This window comes from Zophobas morio, unplaced genomic scaffold, assembly GCF_036711695.1.
Source record: "Zophobas morio isolate AGI-343-1 ecotype UQ-CSIRO unplaced genomic scaffold, CSIRO_AGI_Zmor_V1 ptg000021l, whole genome shotgun sequence".
NCBI lineage: Eukaryota > Metazoa > Arthropoda > Insecta > Coleoptera > Tenebrionidae > Zophobas > Zophobas morio.
This window is the reverse complement of record NW_026972126.1, coordinates 2,948,158-2,969,482: the sequence shown is the minus strand read 5'-3', so window position 1 is coordinate 2,969,482 and position 21,325 is coordinate 2,948,158. Positions and strand designations below refer to the sequence as shown.

The 21,325-nt window shown below is 32.3% G+C and overlaps 2 protein-coding genes across 2 annotated transcripts; one reads left to right on the top strand and one right to left on the bottom strand.

The window, feature by feature from the left end:
- Positions 1-3,442: 3,442 nt before the first annotated feature.
- Positions 3,443-4,550, bottom strand: LOC135132489 (large ribosomal subunit protein uL5). Its single transcript, XM_064060607.1, has 4 exons — positions 4,447-4,550; positions 3,971-4,102; positions 3,733-3,919; positions 3,443-3,682 (listed from the first exon to the last, which is right to left on the bottom strand). Exons 1-4 carry the CDS (start codon positions 4,450-4,452, stop codon positions 3,444-3,446), a joined length of 564 nt encoding a protein of 187 aa, XP_063916677.1. The 5' UTR covers positions 4,453-4,550; the 3' UTR covers position 3,443.
- A 35-nt stretch (positions 4,551-4,585) lies between these two features.
- Positions 4,586-18,496, top strand: LOC135132488 (dynein regulatory complex protein 1). The gene is made up of 8 exons (XM_064060606.1): positions 4,586-4,768; positions 12,125-12,617; positions 12,674-13,627; positions 13,681-13,849; positions 13,915-14,086; positions 17,772-17,921; positions 18,129-18,304; positions 18,357-18,496. Exons 1-8 carry the CDS (start codon positions 4,638-4,640, stop codon positions 18,458-18,460), a joined length of 2,349 nt encoding a protein of 782 aa, XP_063916676.1. The 5' UTR covers positions 4,586-4,637; the 3' UTR covers positions 18,461-18,496.
- The last annotated feature ends 2,829 nt before the right edge of the window (positions 18,497-21,325 follow it).

The following is a 21,325-nucleotide window of genomic DNA, read 5'->3' as shown; positions in this document are numbered from 1 at the left end:
GGTAAGTATATGGTATTGTTACGATAATTGGTGATTGAAATCGGCGTGGGTAAAACTCAACAATTTATTTCTCAACAACTCAAATTTTCACGACTGATTACACAGCGATTATGTACAAAATAATTCCGGCGCAACTCGACTTGTTAACTGAATAATAATTCGTCCCCAACGGTGGCCGCGCAGTCCCTTTCGAAACGCCTCCGTCACCGCTTCTAGACTTGTTTGGAGCACCCACCACGACTTCCACTGCCAGGCTTTTCTTTAGCGAACGCCGCCCGGCCGCCGTCACCGACGATGAGTCACCCGTCATCGCCGCATGTACTAGAAAACCCACAGGCGTCGTATGGGTTTATTTCGTAACAGTATTCTGCCATTTTTACGTTTTCCCTAGCGGATACACTATTTTCACCTTCTAGTTGAAAAGCGTTGTTAATCTGACCTTACAACCGTTTTGTGGTTTACTTAATGGGTTTTACTGAAGAGCTATTTTTTTATAGAATTAAAGTAGTAATCACTGTAATTTTAGTTGAACTTTATACTTAGTGACAATGAGTAATGATATTCATACAAAGTAGCACTGGTGGGAGTGAATAAATTTACGCATTACAATTTTGTATATTATACATTGCAAGAAAAGTTTTTTTTTATTTTTAAAACGCGATTGCCCAAAACATACATTTATTTCGCTGGGAGCGATCCTTTTCTTATTATTAGATAAATAAATTTCAATAAAACCCGTGCTTTATGAGATGACTCTGTTACGACCCTATTATTTATTCTGATTCAAATCTATACAGTTGTATCTGGTGTTGAATTCACACAAATATTTAACTTGAGTACTTTCAAGTAAATAACAATTATTTGTATTCATGAATAGAATTGAGTGTCCACCAATTTATACCAGTTACACCTTCAAGGTGTGAAAAATGTGATAAATAGTTTCTTTTTGCTACGTACTTACACCATTTGTACATTATAAAATATCATATGGGTGATCGAAAAAAAGTCCTCTAGTAGCCAGTGAAAAATATTTTTAAAATAATGATGTGTATTTACAATATTCGTATGTTTTTGCAAAATTATTTGTCAATAATAATTATAATTAAGAAATGACCTGTTATTCTCGACCAAAAATTCAAAAAATTGGCCGAAGGTTATTTCGACAGAACTTCCCCCGCTTATACAGTACAGTCGAACAAATACTTCGAAAAATTATAAAATTTTACTAATCTTAATTTTTTACTGTTAAAGTACAGGCAAAGGAACATGCTATGCGTAGAGTTTTTCCATAACAAAATTTTGTGATCACGTCATCAACATTTTTCCAAAGACACGTACATTAATTTGGATGCATGCAATGTAATACTAATAATAACAGTACTGTTTTTCCAAATTTTCGGGAAAAAAGACTCGATGGTTCTTGATTTCATCAATAAAATAAATTGTTTTATTCATTAATTAGTCACAAGTATAGAGTCATAATATTTTGCATATTTCGACAAAATTTAGAGACAACGTCATAAACGTTTTGGGACGAGACAAACGAATTAATTTTGATTAACTATCTATTTACCATCATGACGATAATTTGAAAACGTTTGCAAAATTTCAGAACATTCGATTTTTATAGTGTTTTACCATTGCTGTTTTTACATGATATTCTTAATTAACATACGTACAAAATTTGGCAACAATCGGTTCAGTAGTTTCAGAGATTATCTGTCTAATAAAAATCGACACAGACAGACGAAAACATGAAACCATTTTTTTCGTACTCTTGGGGTTATGAAAGATCGAGAAAACATGAAACTGGCAAGTCGCCCGATGGACTCGATTGCCATACTTCCTTAGCTACGCTCGGGAAGTAAAAATCAATTTCCTAATTCATGTCACCTTGTGTGAGTAACATTAAAAACTATGAATCCATTGCAAACCACAAATAAAGCGTCATAATGTTTTGCATATTTTAGATAGAATTTATTCAAAATTTTGAGATGACGTCATTCATTTTTTGGGAAGGGTAAACGGATAAGTTTCGATTACGGATTCACCATGCTTACGATAACCGTAATATTATGTTGGTAAGAGTTTAGAGCATTTGGTTTTGCAATTTCAAAGTTAATTTTTAAAATGTCGTTATTTAATTTTGATTTCTACTTACCCAGCGTAAGTACCTGTCAAAAATGGTTCAATTTTTTAATTCTAAAAAACATTTGTTAGGTATGAAAATTGAATCGATAATAGAGCACCTACCTACTCGATGATCACCCCGCAACCCAGATTTAAGGTCTTTGGGTTTATTGTAAGAAATATTTAGTCAACTCAATAAAAATCATCATTAGGTATAGCACATTTCAGTGATTGGAAACTGCAGTCTACAGATTTTATTGAGTTGTCTAAATGTTTATTGGTATAAAACATATTAAGAATGTAGGTGTAACTCAGCGTCCTATGGAAGTAGCTGTTTCCACTGGTTGGTACACGTTATTTAAAAATTGCCGTGTTTGTGTCAAAAATGATAATAGGACCCAGTGACTCACTACCGACACATCTCTTTGTATACATCTCGCTAACCTAGATTTATTATTTGGCGATGTATAAAAAAATTGGCGTAATTGCGACCCCTTTCTGATTTAGAAGGCAAAAAACTAAATTGGGAATATTTGAGTCTTTTTAACGCATGATACCCTATATGATGACACCAAATAAGAAAAATATATTTCAAGTTCTGCAATAATGAACGTCGACCAAATAATTTGTACTGGGCTTATTTGAACATCTCATAAACCTCCTTGATTACCTATATGTATTAGCTACTTAGAACCTTTTACGCCTATAAAAAAAAACTTAACTCGCTGTAAAATTTTACACGTTTTCTTTCTACTTTAATTAACATTGTAAAGTGTTTTTTGATCTATGCACATCTCACTAAACCCATATGTCAAAACACTTTGTGGTTGATATTTCAAAACAGGAACTTTACAACTTATAGTTTTGGTTGTTATAAAATTATATGTTCAACAAACATTTTTGGAATAGTTCTTATACCTTATAAATATTTCAGTCAAGTGAACGTAAATAACATAAACCCTGTTATTTCATTTGTCTTCTTTTAGCACTAAAATTCTACAATAATGCATCTCCATTATAAGCATAAACACACAAAAAATCTTCATATAATAAACTATTCTACTCATCTGGATAAACTAGATCAAAGTCAGTGTAATAGAAGGTACTACATTACCCAACTTGTTAAGAGTGTTTAAAAAATACTGAACACCCTGAAATTAATATATTTCGCCTTTTTATTTTGAATAAACACTAATGGAAAACGCGAATGCACTCATACTTTCAGCTTAAACAACACATTTTTTTAAATAAATTTATTTGCGTATTGATACAAATATGTTAAAAATAAAAACATAACTATATAATACGCACATTTACTTTTTACTCGCCAGAATTATACCATCATATTTCTGCTGGAACCATTTCATGGCATCTTCCTTGGTTAATCGATGAGGGAAACCAACCTTTCCTTGCTTTCTCCTCCTGTGGGCCACATTGAATCCAGGTCGGCCCAAAACGACATAAAAATCTAACCCATAGATACCAATACTAGGGTCGTATTTAATTCCAAGATCAATGTGTTCTTGGATACCAAATCCAAAGTTGCCAGACGCTAAAACACAAATTGTTACATTTTAACAAAAGACTCACTAAAACACGTACCAGAGAAATTGTCACGCCTTAATTCGTACTCTCGTACTTTCAGGCCCCTTTCCAAAATCTCTTCAGCTTTGGCGCCGCGGACTGTACAATGTACCGCAATTTTTTCATTACGCCTGATTCCAAATGATCTTACGGTATATCTGGCTTTGGAAAATACAGGTTGCTGTCCAGTCAGTTGTTCCAGCACCTATCAAATAGAGTATTAACTTGGATGATAGGCGCTACACGTTGTTATTACCTTCGCTGCTCGAGTTAATCTGTCACCAGATTCTCCCACACAAATGTTTAAGCAGAGTTTGCGAATGTGAAGATCTCGCATAGAGTTCTTCGACTTGTCTTTGATTTCCTTTTTTTCCTTCTTTGCTACCGGCTAAAAAAAAGAATAGAACATTTGAGGTTATGAAAATGATATAAATGTTGAAAAAGCAACACTGAGAAAGCAAAATTATTAAAATTGATTTTATCAGCATACAATTACTTGGTGTACAATATATTACTAATATTTAATAGAAAGCGAACATAAAAACAAAATCACATATTTATCGACACATGTTATGATTGGCTCTTCTGAGTGAATTTAACAAAAATACACAAGAAAAACCATAAAGCACTTCTTTTACGACACAACGAATTATTTTTGAACAATTTTGGTTCTCTATATTGCTCGATGATTAAAGAAATTGGAAAATTGGAAGTAAAAACACGAAGACATACCGCCATTGCTGTATTGAAGAAATGTAAAAAGAAAGTCGGTAATACAGGATCCTAGTCAACGTATTTTGACATTTTGCTAGTGTTTTCACTTGCAGCGATTGGTAGACCTGTTAGTTACTATAGCAACCGGGAGGGAAAAGTCAAACTTGGTGCATCATTGCTTTCTGTCAAAATAAAATAAGTTAACGAAAATGGAAAAGGACGAAGAGGATGAGGCTAGCAAAAATGAAGATTATGAGCCGACTGTATTTTCTCATAATCCTACAGAACGGATAATGGCTCGACAAATACGAATACAACGACGTGTTGATGCCTTGCGCAAGTAAGTAAGCAAAAGTTTCGAAGCGACGGAACACCGCTTCGAAACTTTACCAGTGTTCGTGAATTATATGTGTTGAAAAAGATAAATATGTATTTAAATATCTTTCTTATACAGTGAGAAAGTGAACAGTTACAGAATTATTCAAGTGACATAAAAATTAATAGCTGAAAGTCATAAATAAGTAAATGTTTACAACTAAATTGGTGTAGAAGTAGGAATTTTTTTCCAAGTACCCTTATTAGTAAAACTATTTTATGAATTCATTTCCAATGTATAAGTTCAAAGTTCAAGAGTTTTGACAAATCGGTCTAATTTAAGCTTTTAACGTCACTGTATTTATTCAATATAAATTTTGCACTGAGAATTTAAACTTTGCGAAATTAATATAATCCGTTTTGCCACGTGTCAAGTTTTTTTTCACTTTAGAACCGTTAAGACCACGCTAAAACAACTATTTGTTTGCAACATTTTTCAGAAATTAGAAATTCTTTTCACAGCCTCATAAGATTTGAAAAACCTGAGATTTTTTTGTTTTTTTTTTATAATTACTTTTAGTTTTTTGTAAAATTCTGATTGATTTTTAAAATTGAAATACAATTGAATTGTACAGTATTTCATTATGGCGATTATAGTAGTTTACAATATTGATGTTTATTTAATTTTCATTGATAAAAAATGTAAAATTTGTAAACATAAAAATGTTTAAAACTGAGTGAAATAAAAAAACACTCACACTTTATTTTATAATCTGCAACTTCTATTTCAAAAGCAGTTATTTTAATATAACGGGCATTCAGTTGAAAAAGTCATCAAGTTGGCGTTGCTTTTTTGATAGAAGAAAACGTAGCGAGAAACGCATGTGTTTTATTAATTCATACTGTTACGTATAACTGACATTTACGTGTTGCCGGTCATCATCGATTAAATTTTAGGTTTATTGCAGACATACCTACTTTACAATGTTTACAAAAAATTGAGACCAACTTGATGACTTTTTCAGATAAACACCCGATATGTTCGAACTGTCGTAAATTTAATTTCACTCCACCGTAATTTTTTGTTAATAAATTTTATTTTGGGACACCTGTATACGGAAAACGGCAGTAGCAGAAGTTAAAACACTTTATATTGCTACTCAAATTGTTACTGTATCGATATCCCAACTAACAAGAAAGCTGCTGAATGTAAAATAAATTGGCAGACATTCCGTACGAAAAATTATTGAACTCAGTAAAAATTAGTCGTAGCAAAACATTGTATTGTATTATTTCATCTGTCAATTATACTTATTTTCAGATTCTCTTTAATTAACATGCATGTTCCATATATTTCCGAGTTTATTTCTTATCCTGGTACACTTTGCACAACCCTCTTTTTTTCAATTAATTTGCTGTCTTTTTGTTTTTAAGTATGAGATTGACAGTCACATTATTTTTTCAATTTATTTTTTACATACTTTGTTCTTATAATCTTCACTTATATTTTTGTTTACTGTCGTTTTCTGTTTAGTATATGCATTCTTTCCCGTCCCCTTTTCTCCGCATTTATATTCCTTTTTAAACATTCTTTTATACATTTGTACATTAATTATTTTTTTTTTAAGTTTTAATTATCTGTTGTTGCTCATATTCCTTCTGTTATTCTGCTTCAAGGCAGTCTTCCTTTGCAATGGCATATCTTACCGTACAAAGGAGTTTTTTTAGCTAGCACTCAGGAAGTAAAGTAATTGAGTCCATCGGCCGACTCCCTATTGTTATGATTTCTCGACCTTTCATGACCCGTACGGTACGAAGAAATAGGTCTCCCGTTCCCGTCTGTCTGTCCGTCTGATGTCATCTCCAACATTTAGAATAATATGTTTTTTTAAATATTATAAAATAAGATACTCTTGAACTTGTGATGTATAAATCCGTCTTGAGTTTACACTGTAAATATCCAGATTTTTGGAAAAAAAATCAAAATCGTATAACATTTTGCAATTTAACGTTGAAACTGCAAAACCGAGTGCTCTGAAATGCGTCTTAAGGTTATTGTAAAGATAGTAAATCGTCATTCAGAATTTATTCGTTTATCTGTTTTGTAAAATAATTCCTATCTAAAATATGCAAAATATGATGAGTTTATAGTGTGATTTATTACTCCATTAACAATTTTTAGAATTGCTTATACCTAGAGGGTGACTCAAAATTAATGAGTGAGTCGATTTATTTTATTGATTAAATCAGAAACTGCAAAACCGAATGTTTTGTAATCTTGCAGACATTTTAAAGTTATCGTAAGTATAGTAAATTTGTAATCAAAGTATACAAGTATCTATTTATCCCCTCCAAAAAATTGATGACGTCGTCTCAAAATTTTGCCGAATAAATTCTATCTAAAGTGTGCAAAATATGATGAGTCTATATACTTGTGATTTATTATTCCATTCACATTTTTTTACATGTATGTCTTTCATTAAGGGGCCTTAGCCTATTGAAAGACTTATTAATTTTTTAGACTTACTTATCCCGGGTGGCTCAAAAAAATTAATGAAAGAGTCAATTTATTTTACTGATTAAACTAGGAACGGGTCACTCCAATTTCCCGAAAATTGGGGAATGCAATATTGTTATTATTAGTATTACAGTGTACCTATCCAAAGCGAGAGCGAAGTTGTCTATTTGCAAAAATGTTGATGACGTTATCACAAAGTTTTGTTAGGGAAAAATCATTTGAAACCCTACCTGTAGCACGCTTTTTCATATTTATTTTAACATTATATACAAATTTTTATTTTAACTTATAGGGTTTCTCATAAAAAATAAAATTCGCAAAATCAAATTTTAGAAATTTTCGAAAAAGCTGGATGTTGTTTATTGTACTTCAGGGGCGAGGGAAGTTCTGTTTAAATAACCTTCGACCAATTTTTTCTTGTTCTGTTATTTCTAGGTTTTAACGACGTTCACCCAAACATTTTTATAAATATTTTAGCGACATTATTTTCTTCGTTTAACATTTCATTCAAACAACTTCTAATGCCAAATTCCTTCCTTAATCTCTTCTTCAAAAAATTCTTACTCTGACGAAATAGCAACTGGAAAATTGAAATATTATAATTGCCTCTACAACTTCACTTCTCCAATTTCTTTTGCATGTTTTCTTTTCAATGTAGAGTTACGTATCCACATTTAATTTTTTTTTCCTTTATGTCGTACAACTTATTTTATAAAATTATTTGATACATCCCATTTATCATATGTTTACCTGTGATAACTGATAACGACTTCTTTTGTGTTTCGTGGACTTTGGTTTCTTTTTAGTTAATGTATTTTTCTTATTCCTTTGTAATTCATTCTACAATATTTCTGTCTGTCTTTCATTTCATGTCATTTTTTTTTAAATTTGCCTTTCTGGTTTCGTTTTATTTACCTACTTTAATTTTTAAATTTTTCTCTTACTAAGTTTTTTATAATCTTGGATATTCTGTTTCAACAGTTGTTTGTATGTCAGTATAATTTTGTTTTTTATTGTGCTTTTAATTATTGTGCATTTTTTATTTTTGATCATTCTCAGGTATATTTAAAGTTGTCTACTGCCGAAAATGCGTTTCTTATTTTGTGGTGTCATATTATTTTCTTACTTATTTGTCTCACTTCTCACAGATGTTCAGTTTAATTTTTTCCTACGCTACATGATTGAAATGTCACAAGTCTCGTCCACAAGCAATTCTTTTATCTATATTGAATTTTATTTGTGCTCTAGTAATAATTAATTAATTGTAGTAACTATTTTTTATTATTTAAACACTATAAAAGCTAACATCGAGCTAGCTTTTATAGTGTTTAGCAAAATTAAAAGGATCAATAAATAATAATAACGGACTATTTCCCAAAATGATTTTTCAAGGCAGATTTTGGTAAATAATATTTTAGTGTCATTAGTGCTGCTTGTAGTTTTATAAGTTATTGACTGAAGCGTAGATAAAAATGCTCAGTATGTCGTGGCACACTCTTCCTTATTTTATCTCGTCAGTTTTTCTCATGTTTTGTTTTCTGTTTTGTTATGAATAGATATTCCTTCCCTTATGACCTATGAAGGTAAGGAAGTCGACAATCCTCAGGATATAGTCAATGCCTTTTGCCATTATTTTAAGAAATCGTTTGTGTTTGACTCAGATCAATATACTTCAGTTGTTAATATGTCAGCAAATAATCTTTTAGACATCAAACTTATAGACGAAAAAACTGTATTTAATGCCATAAAAAAGCTTAAATCATCTATGACAGCAGGCATGGATACAATACCGTCATTTTTGATTAGAGATTGTGCTAGTGTTCTATCGAATCCTCTAAAAGTGATATTTAATCTCATTCTAAGAACGTCAGTATTTCCTGATTTATGGAAAAATTCTCGGGTCGTTCCAGTATATAAAGCCGGACAGAGGAATGAAATCAGTAATTATCGACCAATTACGCTTATTAATAATTTCGCGAAAGTTTTTGAGTATGTCTTACATTCACAAATGTACACGCATATAGCTACATATTTATCCCCACAACAACATGGATTTATAAAGGGAAAGTCAACTGTTACCAATTTGTTTCTTAAAACACAGTATCTTGCTGATTGTATAGATAGACGCAGCCAAGTGGACTGCGTTTATACAGACTTCTCGAAGGCTTTTGACCGAATAAACCATAGGATACTTCTGAATAAAATGGAGACTTTTGGGTTTTCTAATTCTCTGATACAACTTTTTCGTTCATACCTTTCTCATAGATATCAATATGTGTGGTATAAAGGTCATTCGTCGGCAAATTTTACACAGAATTCTGGGGTTCCTCAGGGCTCCGTCTTGGGACCGTTGTTCTTTAATATGTACATATATTAACGATATTGTGGATCAACTGGACGTGCAGTGTTTGTTATACGCAGATGATTTGAAAATCTTCCATGAAATAAAAAGCATGGAAGATTGTTTAGTTTTACAGAGAAATATAGACTTGGTTCATATTTGGTCAAAAAAAAATCTACTACCTCTAAACAAATGCAAGTGTGTGATCAAATCCTACAGTAAAAAAGTTAAACCGATTGAATTTAAATATAACTTAGATGGAGTAGTGCTGGAACGTCCAGAATTTGTTAAAGACCTGGGAGTAACCTATGATTCCAAGCTGAACTTTATTGAACATATCGCAAAGGTGAGGGCATCCGCTAATAAAGGTTTAGGGTTTGTTATTCGTAATTCTAGAGAGATAAGGGATTTTAATGTTATGCAACTGTTATATTCCGCACATGTTAGATCTAGACTAGAGTATTGCTCTGTTATATGGAATCCAATTTATCAAGTGCATGTAGAAGGTATCGAAAGAGTACAAAGACGTTGGCTGAAATGTTTGGTGTTTAGAATAGATGGTGAGTATCCATGTAGGGGTACTCCTAACGCTATCCTCAACCAAAGATTTAAAATGCGCAGCTTAGAATCACGAAGAAAATGTGCATATGGTATTTTATTATATAATATTGTTAACTACAATATTAAGTCGGAAAACATTTTGGAGTTAATAGGTTTGAATGTTCCAAAGAAGAACTTAAGAAATAAAATAACTTTTCACCAAAGCATACCAAGATCCAATGCCGCGAAAGCCTCGCCGTTATACCAAATGTTGGAGTTCCATAAAGATATTGAGCGAAGTCTGGACATATTCGATTGCAGATTGTCTGAAATCAGAAATTGCTCCATTTGATTGAAATATAATTCATTTAATCTTAGTAGAATATAATAATATATTTAAGGAGTTTAATAGTAATTCTATTCTGTTGTATAATATTTTTGTAATTTGTTAATTGTATAAGCAATGCCCCTTAGTAATTGGGCTCTATGCCTGTTAAGGGACTAGAATAAATAATAATAATAATAATAATAATAATGAATAGTTGTATTTATTATCTCCCACTATAGTATACTCAGAACTTTATTTTTGTATCTGCTAAACTTTTAGTGTCTTATATGAAGTTAAGAACGGTAATAAGTAACTGAGTAAACAGACCTTAATAAATGACACTATATCAATAGCAGATCGGTTTTTTTTTTAAATTTCAGTGTGCCGACAAACACTTAAAACTCGTGTTTCACTGGACCCAAGTTTTTGCTTGAACAGTAATTATGTGTGTGTTTTAAAAAAGAAACAAAGGATGATCATATTTTGCTACTTTATGAATAATACTGAAGGCTAACTGGCAAGGGTTTACCCCCGTCATGAATCCTGCTGCTGTGTCGTTCAACGCCTTATAATATGTGTTATATGTGTTATATGTGACATAAAATTGTAGTTGATTAAAAATAAAAATAAAAAAATAACGTTCTGAATATAGTCTCGTATCTTCGAAACCTAAAGGAGGGGTTATATTATTTCTTCTGGTTTTTCGTTTTTAATTTGTATGCGATAAAGTAAAGTAAAGGGGAAGTATTGTAGTAGGGTTCATTTGGTGAACGACTACAGCACATATAACCTTCGAAACTGCTGGACTGATTGTTGTATAATTTTATATGTATTTTAGGAAATTGTGTAGATGGTAACACTCGAACCAAAATTTGTCTGATTATTCCCACTAAAATTTAATGACGTCTCCTCGAAATTTTGCGTAGTAAATGCTGTGTAAATTTCATAAAATATTTCTATTCTCTTGTTAATTATATGGCATTTTAAAACTGAACTTAGAAATTGAAAAAATGAATGGTCTGCAATTTTGTAAATGTTTTAAGGTTAGGGTAAGGATGGTAAATCGATAATCAAAATTTAAGTTTATTCCCCCCAAAAAACTTGATGTCCTTTCAAAATTTTGCAAAGTAAATCCTATCAAAATACGCCAAGTTCACACTTGTGGTTTCTAAAGTGTTTACATTTTTAGAATTGTTTATGCAGGATGACTCAAAAAATTAATGAATGAAGCAATTTATTTTATTGATGTCAACACAAAATTTTGTTATGGAAAAATACATATCTTTAACTCAATTGAGATTGGCATTGAAAAATTACATTATAAATCAAATTTTCTAATTTTTTGTTGTTATTTTATCTTTCTTCTGTTTCGTCACAGTTTTTTAAACTTTTCAACCTAGTTCTTTATTTTTTTCCGTTTTAAGACGTGTTTTGCTTTTCGAATTATTTATGTCTAGTGAAGACAGTTAAGTTTATTGTTCGTACACGTTTCTCGGCCGTATTATGTAGTGGCTGATGTTTGTTTGATATAATGTTGATCTTGTATATGTTATGTTCTGAATATGTAATCCTTTTTAACTACTTTTTTTACTAATAAAATAGTAGACATTTCAAACTTTGAGTAAAGTTTATTTTTGTGTTAATATTCGTTTAGAGCGAAAGAACTTGTTGAAGCTCAAGAAAGGGCTGGAGATAACGTCACATTAGAATCTGAAGTTCCTAAAACTAACATTGACCTACAAGTTGACAAGAGTTTAGAGCTCCTGGAGAAACTGATTTTAGAAGGAGAAGAGCATGTGACCAACGTTAGAGTGGCAACCGAAGCTCGAGAAGCAGATCGACGTGAGCGTGAAGGTTTTGGTAAAGGAAAATTACTGCAGCAACTCGAAGAAGAAGCTGCATCTGCTGCCGATATGTTTAATGAAATTGCAGAAAAGTGGAGTGGCATTTTAAAATACAACGACCCACTGCATATAAGTGATGATATTCAAAGCCAAAAAGAAAAATGTGACGAACTTATTAAGGAAAAAAATGCGATTATTGCAGACTTACGAGAAAAATTAAAGAAGGCTGAAATTAATTTTGCAGTTGATCAAAGAAAGCAAGTTGAAGATGTTAATTCAATCGCAAAGAGAATTGAAAATCAGGTAGTGTTTTGATTTAAACCCCAAAATTGGGAAAACTGATGAGTTTATTGTTTTAGATCATCATTATGAGAAAGGCATATAGACAGGAACTTCAAATGGTTGAAGATGTTATAAAGGCTGAACGTCAAATTTTAATTGAAACTAATAACAAAAAGTGGGATGAACTGCATAAAAAGCGCGATCAAGAAGAAAAGAGTAATGCCGATTTGAGATCGGAAGATTATTGGAAATTTGTCCAAGACATGGACAATGTGAATCGCGATTTTCAGGAACTCTATCGTACAACCACAATCAAGCTGGAAAATGAATGTGATGAATTGCAAAGAGAGTATGAACGTATAAAGAGAGATGCGATCATGAACAGTGAAAAATTAGATTACAATTACCAAATTTTAAAAAAGCGAGAAGATGAAAACCTCATTATCAAATCTCAACAAAAGCGCCGAATTAATAAGTTACAGGATATTATTAATTCATTGAGAAAGAAAAATAATGATTACCACACTCAAACAACTCAACAGATTGAAAAATTGACTGTAGAAATTAAAAAATTATGTAAAAATATTTTGGATATTGAAAACAAAGCTGATCATCTTGCTGCAGTTAATAACGAAAAATTTAAAAAAATTTGGAATATGAACAAGAAACGAGCGGATGAATTGTTTACAAGAGTTCTAGACATTGATAAAGTTCTGCACGAACAACAGTTAGGATTAGAGTGGACACCACCTGAGTATAGTTTACCACCTAAGATGCTGCTAGACACTACCAAAACGACAAGCACAACTAAAATTAAAAACAAAACCAAGTCGACTTCCGCAGGATTCGAAGGAGATTTAGAACAAGACACTGATTATGAGAATAGTGTCGTCTATAAAAGAACAATTAGACACATATTAAATTTAATTGCTGATAAAACTGGATTCTTAATTGAGGATGTGTTACACAAAATTCTAGAACCGTATTTAGAGTACGAACGAACTTTGGTAAAAGTAGACAATGTTTTCGCTGTAAGTATTTGTATAACTGTAAAAATGAATTATCAATAATGAGCAATACATAGGCCCTTCATCTTAAAGAAAAAAGTAACATTGACGTTCTTTTTGAATTTTTTTTTCCGTATATGTTTTGTCCTATATGTAATGTGGCACCCGAGAAAATTACTGGCGAGGACGAAAGTGTAGTGCATGTGCACGAAATGGAACCTGTGAATCTTGCAGAGTTAACATCTGGTAAGTTTACGTTTTTTATTTGTCCGTTGAAAGGTTTCTATAATATAAGGAGTATTATTTTATAGAGAACAAGACTAAGTCCAGTGATGGAGGAACCGTTGACTTATCGATCGATCTACAACATGTTGATCCTAGCCAAGGGGGTACTATTGTAGAAGTTGGTCCACTGACTGTTACAATTTTTGATGAAAACTTGAAAGGAGAATGTCGTGGCCCTGATAAATTTGCCGATGAAAAGTACGTAGTTAAAATGGTAACTAGGTGACTCTTCCTCAGTTCATCATTTTGAGAAATACAAAAAATAAAACTGTTAAATTTCAACTATTACAAATTAGCGGGCTTTGCGGGGGTGCTATTTACACCACTGTCCGTGATTAATTTAGCAGACAATTAAAATATAGAATATGTGCCCGTGATTGGTTAAAACATGCACGTTGCATAGCAACGGATCTCAATTAAAAGTTAATCGCGAATTAACTTCAATTCGCTTTCTATAAACCGGGTCTATAAGTTTTAAGTTTTAATGATATATGTATTTGCAGCGGTTTCCATGTTACAAGAGGGGACCGACTTTATGGATGCTCTCTATACAGTGCTTCACTAATAACAAAATGTTACTTTGTCAGTCTACTTATCTCTACGGTTATAACATTATTTCGTTTTTGTTCCATATATGAGCATCCTCAGATTTAAGTTTATTTTAGTCTGTCTCTTTAGCGTAAGGATGGTAAAAAGGTCCATCCGACAAATGGCCACTTTGATGTTTTTTGAACATCTTATGAGATGACCTCTAGATTATGAAATAATAGGTTTTCCATCTATCTGCCTGTCTGCCTGTCATTTGTTCTTCATCTGTGTCGATTTTCATTACACAGAGTTCGAAGAAATAGGTCTCCCTTTTCCGTCTGTCTGTCTGCCGTCACGGATTTTTATTAGACAGATAATCTCCGAAACTACCGGACCGATTGTTGTTAAATTTTACATAGGTATTATCATGTAGATGGTAAAATGCTTACCAAAATTTGTGATTATCTTTATCCACACTGTAATGACCGCCCCTTACAATTTTGCTTAGCAAACGCCAAAATAATATACTCTTGTATACTTGTGTTTTGTGAATTCTCCATGCTTTTGTTCAATATTGTGATACGTAGCTACGTAAATCTGCTCATATACCTATTTGACAGGCACCTGTTTTGTATATGAAAGGTCTCCGGTTCGATGGGAAAACTCACTGGAAACACAGACTTGCACTTTATGGATACATTCAAACCAACCATTGAAGGTCACCCGATTTCCCCAATATTTTCAGTGTGCAACAGTCCAAGTAGCATACTATAACTATTGCAATTAAAGTTAAAATAAATACATGCAGTCATCGATAGATAAGTGTGACATTCCGCGCAGACCAAATATAAACAAGACAACAGACTGTGTTTTCGCAACATAATGCGTTCGAATCAAATTCAGTGGCGGAATATGGGTGATTAAAGTAGGATACATTCATGAATTCAGAAAAGCAAACTCCCAAAAATATGTCATTAAAAAAAAGTTGGATGTCGTAGAGAAACAAAGAAATTATAAGGTGTTAAAAATATACAGGATGTCGTTTAATTTCTTACACTGTTACTGGTATTATCTATATATTTGTAATATACATACGTTATTACCACATTTCAGCATCGCGGAAGTGATTCTCATTGCTGTCCGAACGCCATCGCTATTGCAGTCGTAGCCTATAACTTCAGAAATTCTTAAGAGCAGTCGCTACGTTTGGCTCTTATTGTATTGTCAATATATTTTCAAAATGTAATATCTCCATTATTAACACACTACTTATTGTTATGAAAATTTAAATATAACTTGTTCACAACTTTTACTATGTAATATGCGAGGACAGTTTTTTTAAACAGTTTATTATCAGATATTTTTTTAATTTTATTGAAATTTTTGCATCGCCTATTTTAAAAAATCGATATGTCAGTTATTTATGGAAATTTTGGGACGCGATTTTTACTACTGTTTTCAATTTACAAAACTTTAGAAATCGTACCAGATATATTTTCGACTTTATTTGTTGGAACCGAGTAAAAAATAAACGTTTACCAGTTTCTACGCCATCAGCTTTTTTTACTGTGTATGACTTCTAAAAAAAAAAGTCGACAATATATTCTAGTACGATTTCTGGAGTTTTCTAAGCTAAAAACAGTGTTGAAAACCGTGTTCCGAAATTTCCTTAAATAATTGAGATATTGATTTTTAAAGTAAGTAAGTAATAAAAATACGTTATGCAAAACTTTCACTAAAGTTTAAAAAAAGTAAAACTGTTTTCAACAAAACTACCCTTGCAATATATAAAGAAAGTTATGGACGGGTTATATTTAAATTTCATAATCATAAGTCTGTTAATAATGGAGATATTACATTCTAAAAATATACCGAAAATTCCCTGCAGAAAACGTAGCGACTGGCCTTAATAACATTTAGTACGTTTTCTCGGTTTTCCTCAGTTATACGAGTTCTCCTAGATGTTAAAATGCTTTAAAAATTAACAATGACTGGTCAACATCACAATTTTCGTGATGATCTTGATTAGATAAACTCTGATTTGCATCAAATGCCACTGAGGTTGTGACGTGGTTGAGACTGCATCGTGGGCCAGCCAAATTTATCACTTTGTCGCGTCGTCGTTTTTAATACAGGGTTAGTCACGAGAGAATTACTTCTGAAAATTAATTTTAGGCAACCCAAAATACGAATATCATGTACCATTTGATACTAACTGAATTTAAAATGAAATGCTTAATCCATGATTGCTTTGAGTTTGACAATCTCATTTTGACAATTGTGGAAAAGTAGGTTACGCGAGTGTCCATGGTGGTACCGCAGCCAGTCGGAAATCTCCTCCGGCGCCGCTAATAAATTTGTTAGTGTGCCTCTTGATCTTTTGCAACCGATTAATCACGAGAAAATTATTTCTAAAAATTTCTTTTACGGCATTTTATTCAAAGATTACAACACAAACTCAAACAAGTAAGTAAATAATTTAACTACTAATCGGTTGAAAATGTTGGGCATTTTGGGGGGATGCTACGGCTTTTTTGTAAATGGATGGCCGAAGAAGTCCAGAGGCTGCAGATTTGCACTTCGAAGAGGCTCTAGGTGACGCAGACATGGTGAATTAACACATGTACATTAGCGGCGAACAACATTAGTAGAGCACTTACGGCTTCAGTATAGCCCAGATTGATCTGACTGTATGTCGTCGATCCAATGGGGCTCTAGAGGCGAGTCAACGATGAAAACATTTTTTTTTAATTAATTAACGTCAAAGTGACACTGCCAAAGTCAAAGCAATCATAGATTAGGTATTTCTTTTTAAATTTAGATAATATCAAGTGGTACAGGGTATTAGTATTTTGGGTTGCGTAAAAATAATTTTCAGAAGTAATTCTCTCGTGACTAACCCTGTATTTTTCTGGGGGATTGCCGGTCACTTCCGCTGTGCCTAACTTTGCTTATTAACTTATTACAAATAGTAGTTTAAAAAATCAGATTTTATCATTTTTCAAAGAAACGAAATTTGTTGGACAGGGACGAGAGAACTTCAGTTGAAAGGTTCCTGATAACTTTTAATAAACCCAGCACTAAACTGAAAAACCTGTTTTTGCTTTCTAATTTTTGAAGTTTTTGACACAATATGGCAATTTTATTTTACTTTAACTCTAACGAAAATTTATTTTTATCCTTTTCAAATTAAAAAAAATTACACATTTCTTCATAGATAGATATAGATTTGAAGCCAGTTGAGTTTTTTCTTTTTTCTTTTTATTTATCACAGACAGAGGATACTTTTGATTTGTTATTAGATGAATCGATGAGTGAATTACTACACGTATTTGATCTCCACTTTTATTTTCAGTGCAAAAGATGTCGAGAGTTACTCTTTGTCGGGAGATTTACGTACTGGAACTATTCTTTGTCAGTATCAACATCCTCTCATGATAAGCTCAGTATATGTATTAAAAGCACTGAAAGAATTTCTTTCTAAGTACCACATTCCTAAAGCCGGGTAAGTACAAATTTCTTTGCTTCATGTTGGAAGTAGACACAAAAAATATGCGTGTACAGCACAGTATATTTATTTTTTTTTTCTATAGTAACACAAAAATAGTAAATAATACTGAATGTATGTACGTATGTAGTAGGAATGTTTGGCGACCAACGCACATAGCGTAAGATAATGTGATCATTGATTAAAATATTTTTTATTTTTTAGTATGCCCACAATGAGTATAAGACTTGGTTTTAAAAGGAGTACCATGTCACGATTAATACTGCCCGGAGATGTGGAAGTGTACTGGGAAAAATATCTTAAACTTTTTCCGGACGACAGAGAACAACTGTGGAACAGTCTTTTGGAAGGTTTAAAAAAGTACCATGAGTTATTGAAAGGTCAGTTTAAAATTTGATTTATTCATTATCTAAAGTATCAATTTATTACTAGCTCGCAAAACAGCTAGTGAAGAAGTGGTCAGCTTGCGTCGACAAAATTTAGACCTGAGAAGAGTCTTTGCTAATTATATCCATAAAAACGATATACCTTATTAATGTACATCCTCTCGAAAAGATAAAAATAAATTTGTACGTCAGCAATTGATGAAACATGTTTATGGTCCCAATTAAAAGGACGTATCGATTTCATACATGAACGAGATGGTATCGATTCAACAAGCCCCTACTTAGGGTCAGTAAATAAACAGTTTTATTGACAAAAACCTTAACTCAAAACGACCGTCCGGTCTAATTCATCGCCAAACATCGGTAGAATTGGGGTACAAACGACAGGGCCGGTCTGGGTGGTTTCTTATCTCTGTTATCCATGATTGATAACAACAGGATGAATGTCGGTCCCACCCAGGTCGATAATCTTAAAATAAAGGAGCGTTTATCGGGTATTATTTCAACCAACAGTGAGGCAAGATGGTAAGAAAAGGACAAATTTTGTTAGTGAATGGTGAGTGTGAATACCTGCAGTTTTTTCAATGTGCGAAAATGCTGAACGGTCTATATGAGTAGAAGGGTTGAGTTCTTGTTTTTATGGATTTTCTTTGGCAGGAACTAATAGTAAATGTACGAGCGGGAGAGGAAGTGACACTTTACAGGAAACTGCTTATTAAATATTGTGCAAAAGACACAATGAGGTGCTTAAACATCAATATTTGTTTGACAGCTCTGACGGTGGGAAAGCAGTGGCGGAAACAGACACTTCGATAACTTTTGCGAAACGAAGATTATGATCTAACAAAATTTTGTAGTACCTTCCAAAGAACAAAAAAAGATCTTTTACTTTCAGGGTTACAGCTCAGCACGACTTTTTTGTTTGTAACATAACACGCACTGAATTTTGTCGGTTCATGCCTACCAAAAACTGATTACGTTGTCTCTGCTGTCGGATTTATAGAAGGATAAGACACTGGTTCCTAATGCTTCTTTTTATTTTTAAATAGTTTCGTTTTGTATTATTTGGAAATATTAAAATACAAAATTATCAAGGACAGAAAAGTACCTAAATTACTCGCTTTTGGCACAGATTGCCAGTGGAGTCGTTAAGCATGTATTCGCCATCTCAAAAAATTTCACGCTACATTTGAGAAATACGTCTGAAGATGTGATAATCGTACTTGACTTTGACACAAAAAAAACCTTTACTTCACTTTAAACAAATCTTTAAGATCATTTGAAAAATTATTGCAGCGAAAATAAGACTTTTGTTGTAGGTACAATTTTATCACTGCAGACGCGATTCTTTTGTCATTTGTAAGGTACGCTGTTGTAATAGATCATATTACAAGATTTACGGTTTTGAAATAATGGATATTGGTCAATTAAAGTGTGTGAAGTTTATTTAGTTCAGATTACGTTTATATGATTTACGTATAGGAGTCAAAGATTTAGTGATGAATGTTTTTCCTAAGTTAGTACCATAACTCTAAAAAGTCCATAAAGGTATTCAAATATTCCCTATTTTAAAACCAGAACATACACAACATACGTTGGGCAAGTAGGCGTTTCATTATTAATACAGAAGTTATTTCAAAGTATTTTAAAAATTAAATTTTACTAACGTTATCAACACGACATACGATAATTAGTAATTTACTGCAGACATTCTTTAAAAATGGGAAAATGATCTGGAAAAAACTAGGCATAAATAAATGGAGGTTCCTTAACAATGTTTTAGGAATACATTAGGTACACGTTACTGCAGTAATTAATAGTTTAGGTACGCAATGTTTGCGGAACCCATTGGTAATTACCCATATCTTATATCCCTCACTAATTTACTGCTGTATTGAAACATTGAAGATTTATAGAAAGATGATAAACAGAGTGACAGTGATAGTAAGAAAGTATACAAACTTGACTGATGAAAAAGCTGAAATAGGGATGAAAAAGACTTCTTACTACCTCCAAAATCCAGGCATTTGTACGAAGAAACATACGATCTTAATTGGAAGTGGTGCTTTAAGAAGAACATGAAATCAACGTCTTAAGACAGTATTTTGGCGAACTTTCTTTCAAAAATCCCGCTTCGCTGAAATTATGCCTCATTAAGACAGTTCTCACTTGTCAATAATGTCATTTGAGTGAGAGTGAACGTGTGCCTTGAACAAAATGGTTAACATTTGTAGCATTTACTGTGATATTTAACCGCAATAAATTTGTTTCTTTTTATTGTAATGAATTAGTTTAGATATGAAGCATTTAGGCAACCAGTTATATAGATGCTGGTATTTGTCGTACATCCTTGGGCATTTAGCAAAGTTTAAAACTGAGAGACGGCACGTTTTCATGACCCACTTCGACCCTATTACCATTTATAGAAACCCTGTATATAGTACTTGGAGAGAAATTTCTAGGCAAGAATTGTTTGTAAGAAGATGTTGGTGAAAAAATGTCTGGTAATAGAGAAGCGAAAGCAGTAAAATCCCACAAGGAAAACATGGCATATAATTTTTGTGGTGATAATTATTATGGTATGTTGTGAATATCAGTCATTGCTATCATACCTACCTAGATTTTAGTTCATAATCATAACTTAAGTTAACATGTATTTATAAAAAGTTTAACAAAAACAACTATAAAATAAAGTTATCTTTATTATACTAGTACTAAAAAGTACCACTTTACGACGCAAAAGTATAAAATAAAGTGGTCTTTATTGAGTATTCGGACACAGGGGACTGAAGTGTATCATTTAATTCCGAAGGCGAAAATTTAAAATTATATAAAAATGTAAGCAATACTCGATGCGTCGAGTATAAACACCACCAATGGAATAGAACAAATTGTGTTTTAATTGAAGAAAATAAGTTAAATATCTTATACAAGCTGAAGAAAATCCAATGTCTACATTAACTTGATTCCAACTGCTCTTGCTCTAAAAAATTAAGTCTGTATTTTTGGCGTAAC

Bases quoted from the DNA above. Each gene is read 5' to 3' on its own strand.
- LOC135132489 (XM_064060607.1), bottom strand. The intron at 3,920-3,970 runs GTAATAACAACG...TCTATTTGATAG, and splicing joins GATTAACTCGAGCAGCGAAG to GTGCTGGAACAACTGACTGG. The intron at 3,683-3,732 runs GTACGTGTTTTA...TTTGTGTTTTAG, and splicing joins AAGGCGTGACAATTTCTCTG to CGTCTGGCAACTTTGGATTT.
- LOC135132488 (XM_064060606.1), top strand. From the start codon at position 4,638: ATGGAAAAGGACGAAGAGGATGAGGCTAGCAAAAATGAAGATTATGAG. The intron at 13,628-13,680 runs GTAAGTATTTGT...AGCAATACATAG, and splicing joins AAGTAGACAATGTTTTCGCT to GCCCTTCATCTTAAAGAAAA. The intron at 18,305-18,356 runs GTCAGTTTAAAA...ATTTATTACTAG, and splicing joins GTACCATGAGTTATTGAAAG to CTCGCAAAACAGCTAGTGAA.